This window comes from Callorhinchus milii, unplaced genomic scaffold (genome assembly GCF_018977255.1).
Source record: "Callorhinchus milii isolate IMCB2004 unplaced genomic scaffold, IMCB_Cmil_1.0 Scaffold6, whole genome shotgun sequence".
Classification (NCBI taxonomy): domain Eukaryota; kingdom Metazoa; phylum Chordata; class Chondrichthyes; order Chimaeriformes; family Callorhinchidae; genus Callorhinchus; species Callorhinchus milii.
Window position 1 is genome coordinate 1,978,491 of NW_024704747.1, and position 8,346 is coordinate 1,986,836.

An 8,346-nucleotide genomic window follows, 5' to 3' on the forward strand; every position below is an offset into this window, starting at 1 on the left:
CTTTTAATAAAAATAATAAAAATAATAATAATAATAATAAGTGCTCCGGGACGCTAACCTGCGCGAAGGGCGCTCCGTAAATGGAGGCCTAATGATTATCATTATTATGACACCGCAACGTCAATTTGACCGTGTACTTCGCGGGCGGAACGCGGCGGCCCAATCGCGCACAGCAGCGCCCCCACAAACAGCCGTGGATTGAGGGACCAAATTAGTAGTTTTATTTAAGGGATTATTCCCCCCCCTCCGGTAAAGCGATCCGCCAATCGACTAACGACCGGCTTCCTTACTTGCCGCTGGGTAAGCAGAGGCGCGCGGGGTAAGGGAACCGGCCACGGGCCGTTGAGTTTTGACGACACATTGGGACGCAGATTGATGCTGTTTTCTCTGGGTCTTACCCTGAGACTCACGGTCCGGTCTCTCCTCTCGTTACCAGGGCCAATGACACCGGCCTCCTCTCCTACAAAGACCACTTGCCCGTGACCCAGTTTGTCTTCGGGGATCTGAACAGGACGGATTCGGAAGCCGCCTACAGACTGGGACCTCTCCGCTGCTACGGGGACAGTAAGCGATGCCCTTTCCTCTCAGCGTGTGCCTCGTTCTCTTCGACGTCGTTTGCGTTGGCTGGAGAAGAGGGGCGAGGGGCGAGGGGCGAGGGGGAGGGGAGCGGAGGGGAAACTGAAGCGGGAGTGTCAGCTTGAACGTGCAACGATTTTGCCCCCTTGTTCTTTCTCACTCTCTCTCTCTTTCTCCCTCTCTCAGTCCCTTCGCATCACCCCCTGAACATCTCCTGCCCTCTCCATCTTCACCCCCCTCCTCGCCCCTGAAGGCCTTCCTCTTCGATCGTGTTTACGGTCGCCTTCCCCCCCCCCCCACCCACCCACCCACCCTCTCGGCTCGGGATCAGGCTCCGCCATAGTCAAGCGCTCCGGGACCGGGCCCTGCGTGAGGGGACGCTGTGTAAATGCAAGTTGTTGTTGCTGCTGTTGTTGTTCTTGTCGTTGTCGTCGTCGGTGCTGATGACCTGACTTCCCGCCCGCACAGGAAGCTACTGGAACGCGGCCTCCTTCAGCTCGGGCTCCTCGTACCTGCACTTCCCCACCTTCCGCGGCGAGCTCAGCGCCGACATCTCCTTCTTCTTCAAGACCACCGCCTCCTCGGGCGTTTTCCTGGAGAACCTGGGCATCAAGGACTTCATCAGGCTCCAGCTCAACTGTGAGTGGTGCCTCCTCACCCCAACCCCCCATCACCCGTAGCCTGCACCCCAACCCTCGCCCTCAACTCTCCCCTCCACCCTCAACTGTTAATGGGGTTCAGGTGCTTCCCCACCCCAACCCCCGTAGCCTGCACCCCAACCCTTTCCCTCAACTCTCCCCTGACCCCCTTTCCTCCCCTTCCGCAACCATAGCCTAGCCTTCTCATCTCCTCCCCCCTCCCTCTCCCCTACTTTCCCCTCCTTTTCCTCTCTCCTCCCCACCCCCAACACACACATAGCCTGGCCCCCAACCTTTCCCCTCCCCTATCCCGCACCCCTCTCCTCCCTCCGTTCCGCTAACACCAACCTCGCGGAGTTCCATAGCCTAGTGGTCAGCGCCCTCGCCTGGCAAGCGAGAGGACCCGGGTTTGATTCCCGGGAGGGTCGGGTCAGGGCGAAACCTTGGGCAAGTTTCCTTACACCGCACACACGCACACACACGCCTCTGTTTGCCAGCGGTAAGTAGGAACCCGGTCGTTAGTCGATTGGCGGATCGCTTTGCGGGGAGTGGGGGGGTGGTGGGGGGTAATAACCCCTCAAAAAGAAAATAATAATAATAATAATTGGGGTCACTCAAATCGCTGCTGTATGTGGGACACCGCTGCGAAAGTTCGGTCGCCTCCTGTTCGGATCGATGCGATCGATTGACACCCCCTCCACCCACCCAACCCCTTCTGCGACCTCTTGCACCTCCCCCCCCCCCCACCCACCAGCTCCGACAGAGGTCACCTTCTCCTTCGACGTGGGCAACGGCGCCCTGGAGGTGGGGGTCCGATCGCCCTCCCGGCTCAACGACAACCAGTGGCACCACGTGCGAGCCGAACGCAACATCAAAGCAGCCTCATTGAGCGTGGACCACCTTCCCAGAGAGACCCTCAGCGCTCCCGGGGACGGGCACGTCCACCTACAACTCAACAGCCAGCTCTTTGTCGGTAAGTGGTTCAAGCCTATCCTTGGGGGTGTGGGGGGGGGAGTTGGGGGAGGTTATCGAATCGTACGGACGAAGAAGGAGGCCATTCGCTCCGTCATCCATCTTCGAAAGAGCCACCAACTCGTCCCTCTTCCCCGTTCTCTCTCTCTCTCCCTCTCTCCCTCCCCACCCCCCACCCCACACCGCGGCAAATGTGTCCCACCCCCTCCCCCAAATATCTATCCGCTTCCATCTTGAAAGTTCGGCTTCCGCCGCCCTTTCAGGCAACACGTTTCCAGATCCCGACAAAACTCGCTGCGCGAAAAAAATAAACCGCTCTCCTCGCCTCCCACCTCTCTGGTGCTATCGCACCCCTCCCCTCCCCTCCCCTCCCCCCCCCTCCGACTATCTTTTAAATCGATCGGTAAATCGGGGCCCCCGTTGGGAGCTGAACTGGCTCCAAGGCGACATGTTTGGCAAACGGAACGACGGAAAGATGAACCAGAGTATCAGGCGCAGGTTGGCGAGAGCCAAGGCTCGGGGGGGGGGGGGGCAGCCTTGTGTTGGGGGGGGGCAGTGTGTGTTGGGGGGGGGCAGTGTGTGTTGGGGGTAACCGCTGGAGTCTAACCGGCTAAAACCGCAATAGCTTTCCCATCGAGAGCGCTGCTGCTTGTCCAGCCAGGACCACCCTCCCTGTTAGTTAGGGCTTTGGCTGAGGGGGGAGGATTCCCTGCCCCCAGTGACTGGTCGCGGCCCTTCCAGCTCCTGCCGATGAGCCGAGCCGGCCGGGGCTGGTACTGCCATCAGCAGCGAGTGCCCTGGAATACCGCGGCCCCCCGCCCGGCTCGGGCACCGGGCGGGTGAGACCGTCGACAGAGGAGCGGTGCTCGATTTCCGACCGAGTGTCTGGAGCGGAACTCTGCGCTCCCGAGACACCGCCCGGAGAAATCTTGGAAGTTTGCTCGCGGAGCCGGGCACGTCAGCAGTCCGTGTCTCGCGCTGAAACTCCCTTCGGATTCGGGCTGGCAGTTCTTATTACTTCGGTTGTTTTTCCTCGTTACTCCGTGATGTACAACCCTGTCACTACTGCGGGCAGATTAGTTAACGCAAAGCAATGTTGAAAGGTGAGCAACACCCTCTCTCTCTCTCTCTCTCTCTCTCTCTCTCTCTCTCGCTTTCGCTCCGAGCCAGGCGGATCCGCGCACTCCTCACTTAAGACGCTGTTAAGCACGGTGACCACCGCCGCCCCCACCCCCCACCCCACCACCCTCCTCCTCTCTCTCTCTCCCCCCTCCTGCTCCCTTTCAGCTCCCTCGTCAAACTCATCCGCACGTTAATTGAATCGTAAGACCCCCCGCCCCCCCCCGGTCATTGAGTTGAGGCACACATCAGCCGTGATCTAACAGAATAACAACTTGCACTGATGTAGTGCCCGTGTCTTGCGAGGTAGCGTCTCGGAGCGCTCAGCAGTGGCGGAGACTGATGGGAGGAGGTGACCGGAGGCACGGTCGAAGAGGAAGGTCATCAGTCATCATCTCGAAGAGGGGAAGGAGGGAGCAAGGAAGAGGGGAGGGAGAGGGAGAGAGAGAGAGAGAGTTTCCGAAGCTTTCGGGGCGCAGTGGCGCTGCACAGGCACAGGGAGTGAGTGAACCGTTGCTGTTTAATCTGTTTCACTCGCGCACAAAAAAGGAGAGAGAGGCAAAGCCAAGGGTGTAATCCCGGGAATGGTGACACCTTTATCTTTGCCATCTATCGTGAAAGAAAGAAGTCGTTTAGTTATAAGGACGGCGATGTTTAAACGAAGTGGCGGCGGCGTGGGGGGGGGGGGCGCGGAGGTTAACGGATGCAAGGCAAACCTCGCCAGTTAATTAGGATGAGACAGTGGATGGGCGGGAGGATACCGGTGTGGGTTTGGACTTAAGAAGCATTTGATCAAGTGCCTCATAAGAGGCGAGCGAAGTCTCTCGGGCAAAAGCAGGCGGTGGTAAAGTGGGCAATAAATTAGCCGAACTGCAGCGAGCCAAAGCCGGAGACGGATGGGGCTGACTCTTAATTGGGCAGCCCGGCTCACAGAACACCCACCCCTCACGTCAAACCCACTCACACACATCATGCTTATATATATATATATATACATATACACACAAGCGAACACACGCACACGCACACACACACCCTACACCCTTCCGCCACACGCATCAAACGCACCCGCACGTCAGACAAACAGCAACAGCTCGTGCTTACGTGCGCTGACGCGATCCGAGGCGTCTGACCGACGCGATAAGGCGCTATACGCCGAATGCCAGGGTTATCATTGTCGCGCAGCGTCCTTCTCGACGGACAGAGTTCCTTCAAAGGCTACGACAGAGACACGATCCGAGCGTTTGAACTAATGGAAAGATCAGAAGGCTGTCGTCTCGAAAGAGCGCGTCGGGATTTTCAACTCGCGCTTTTGGTGGTGGAGGGGGGGGTGGGGGTTTGGAGTGCGGGAGAGGGCGCGTGAGCTGTATTGGCGGAGAATCGTGGATTGAGGAAGTTTGTCCCCCAGCGCAAGCAAGGCTGCAATGTCTGCCATCAGGTCGGCGGTGGTGGGGGGGGGGGCGGGTTGGGGTGGAGGTTGAGCAGGAGAGAGAGAGCGTCCGAACGACACCCTGTAACGACCTGACTCGCTTCTCTCTCTCTCTCTCTCTCCGTGATGATACACGCTCTTCACATCGCCTCTGCGCTGTTGATTATCGAGGAGATTTCAGCCTGGTTGTTTTTTTCTTCGCTCTATCTCTCTCTCTCTCTCTCTCTCTCCCTCCCTCCCTCTCTCTCTCTCTCTCTGCGGCGAGGCGCTGGAAACTGTTAATAATAAAATAACAATTGATCCTTCCCTGCGGAGAAATGCTCAGGGGGCAGAAATTGTACGGAGGCATGTTTGCACTCAACCATGTCTGTTTCATTTATTGTGTGTTCCCTGCGAATTTCAATTAGGCGACCGCGTGATTCATGGGGCGACAGGAAAAATAAGCACTCGGCAGATACAAAAAGTCCGAATATAAAAATATATACCTTTTAAATATTATATATATATATATATACAGAGAGAGAGAGAGAGTGATTCCAGGGACAACACAAATAAATGTAATAAATGTAATCCATTCCAGGCATCACAGTGCCTCGCGGAAATAGATTTCCACGGCATCAATAAGTAATTGGATTATTTACAGATAACAAAGAGCTTTCTTCGCGGGGACCCGGTTGCACGAGAGATACTAACACTGAACTGTACGGCGATGTGTTTGATCTCATCGGAGAGGTTGTGATTTTTTGTTAAGCGGCTCGTGTTTCCCCCCCTCCCCCACCCCCCCCCACCACTCGCCAATGCGCGGCGTGCGGTTACAATCAGAGTAATAACGATCCTCACGTTCGATTCGACTGGACTCGACCTCTCGTCACGTCTTCGAGACGTCTCAAAGCAACCGCCGGAGCGGATTTGGTTGGTGCCGAACTGCGCGCGGCGACGTCCCGCAAACAGTCGTGGATTGAGTGGCCGCGCTTATTTTGGGAGGTTGGGTGAGGGGGGGTTGGGGGAAAGAGGGAAGGATTAATCCCCCCTCCCCACCCCCCCTGGAAAGCGATCTGCTCAATCAACAACAACCGGGGTTCCTGCTTACTCACCGCCGGGTAAGCCGAGGCGGGCGGGTGGAGCGAGGGCGCTTGCTTTGGGAGCGGAAGCCTCGGGGACGTACCGATCGCAAGGACTGCCATCGTTGTTCTTACTAATAGCAAAACGGTCAACCGTGGGCGGACAGGGCAGACGGATCTGGACTCTCTCGAACAGGCAGGTTTAGACCGTACAGAGGGCCGGACGCTGCGCGCTTATCTCGGCAGAGGAAACGCCAGGACAAAGTAAGGCCGGCCAGCGAGCGACCAGCGCTAGAACCAAACCCAGCCACGGCGAGGAAGCCCTGAACTCGAACAGGCCAAGCAAGTGCTGTGTCAAAGCACAGATGGCTATCGGGACGGTTTACGCTGAGTCTACGAGGCTGGGAGCCAAGCCATCCGAGACCAGGCTGACTATCAATTACCCCCCCACCCTCCACCTCCCCCCCCCACCCACACCTCCCTCCACCGGATAAAATCCGCCATTCACTTCGCGGCAGAAAGTTGCATTTAGGTCTTGACAGTCCTCGCTGTTTCCCTTCGGCCGGACACCTCGAAGGGCTTCGCGGCGTTTTATTTCAAGGGAGAGAGCGAGAGAGAGAGAGACTTCTCCCTAAGTCATGGCCGTGAGCTCAATTTAGCGTCTCATCTGAAGGACGGAGTGCCTCCACACAGGTGGAACAGACTTGAGGGGCTGAATGGCCTCCTCCTAATCCGACATAGCTGTAACCTGGGGACGGGGGTTGATACGTGACCCGGGGGGGGGGGGGTGGGAGTGGTGGGCGCGAGGGAGGTTGACGTGTTTTTGACCTGCGACCTGCGGAAGTTTTGACATGTTCTTGACGTGTTCCGTGTCGGCTGCTCTGATTCCCCCCCCCCCCCCCCCCCAGGGGGACGGCCTCGAGGCAGAGGGGTTTCCTGGGCTGTATCCGGTCCGTGCGGCTGAACGGGGCGAGCCTGGACCTGGAGGAGCGAGCCACAATGACCCCCGGGGTAACGGCCGGCTGCCCGGGGCACTGCAGCAGCTACGGCAGTCTGTGCCACAACGGGGGCCGGTTGTACAGAGAGGCCCAGCGGGTACTCCTGTGACTGCAGCCAGTCCCCGTACAACGGGCCCTTCTGTAAGGCAGGTGAGCGGTTCAAGTCCAGCCTCGACCACGAGTAATTAGAATGACAGTACGATGATATTAACGCAAGAATAGTAATATAAATGTAATAATAATATTATAATAATGATAATCACGATAATAACATATACTTGAACACACTTAATAATGACGATAGTTATACTATATGCTCACACACGCTTAGTGATGACAATAATAATAACGACAATAACACTATGACAACAATGACAACAATAATAATGTGACAATAATATCACAATAATAGCAATACTGACAATAGCAGTAATAAATACTGCACAGTGACAACAATCACCATAAGGATAACTATGACGACAATAACAAAAATAATTGTAATTAATAGCAATGTACGACTCGGGTTGACTTAGGTACGATTGACGAAGATAAGACTTAACGGGTGGGGGGGGAGGGGGGTGGGTTTACTGCAGTTGTTTGCTGATGTTGAAACGAAGCCCCATTTTGTTTTTGGCGGTGGGGGGGGCGGTGCCTGGTAGAAATCTCCGCATTCTTCGACCTGGGCGCCTCGCTGACCTACACCTTCCAGGAGTCGTACGGGATCAGCAAGAACCTGAGCGCCCACCTGTCCGCCATCTACACCGGCAGGACCCCCTCCCCAGAGAGCACAGCCTTCGCCTTCCGCACCCTGACCGCCCCCAGCCTCCTCCTGTACGTGGATTCCTACCGGCAGGAATATTTGGCCATCACGTTGCTCCAGAATGGTAGGTCACGTAGCTTTCAGCCGCCTCGCCCCCCCCCGAAACCCTGGAACATTCTCCCTCTGTCGATCCCTCCGCCTCGGGCCCCCCCCCCCCCCCCTTCTTCCCCATCTTCAGGCCTTCCAGTTTGACCGTACCTACGGTCACCTCCCTCCGACCACCCCCCCCCACCCCACCACCACCACCACCACCTGGAGCGTGGTGGCCGGGGAGTGGGGTGGGGGGGGCTGGGGCGAGAGGCCGGTGGAGGGTGGGGGAAAAGGGCGATAAGTAATTCAATAATATTTGGCGCAACGCCTTATAAAGTCGTGGAGACGCCTCGAAGCGCTTCACAGAATATACGGTAAAGTGTAGCGACTGCGTATTTTGTGGGCGAACCGCGGAATAACTTCCTGGTGTTTGCCCTGAAATTGCCCATTTTTTGCTGCTCTAAACCCTGTGTCCTCTTGTTATCCGGGGGTGGGGGGGGTGGGTGGGGGGGGGTCTGTGGAGGGTTGGTGTGTGTGGAGGGAGGGGAGCGTGGAGGGGACGCTGGATGATGCCGGCTGACTCCTAAGGAAGGTCTTAATATTCACAGCCGAGCTCACACTCGGTTTCCTTTTTATTGCTGCGTCTCGGAGCACAGGGAAAAAGGGAGCGTTTTATTACAACTCATCCTCCTGGGAACCACTC

At 56.8% G+C, this 8,346-nt stretch overlaps 1 protein-coding gene across 1 annotated transcript in view; it reads left to right on the forward strand.

Annotated features, from left to right (window-relative positions):
* LOC103173149 (contactin-associated protein-like 5) overlaps window positions 1–7,805 on the forward strand; it is a 104,471-nt gene extending 96,666 nt beyond the window's left edge. The window contains 7 exon segments of the mRNA XM_042336193.1: window positions 437–564; window positions 1,045–1,215; window positions 1,969–2,191; window positions 6,704–6,869; window positions 6,871–6,943; window positions 7,453–7,677; window positions 7,792–7,805. Of these exon segments, the coding sequence (XP_042192127.1) occupies window positions 437–564; window positions 1,045–1,215; window positions 1,969–2,191; window positions 6,704–6,869; window positions 6,871–6,943; window positions 7,453–7,677; window positions 7,792–7,805 (1,000 nt within the window).
* Window positions 7,806–8,346: the final 541 nt, after the last annotated feature.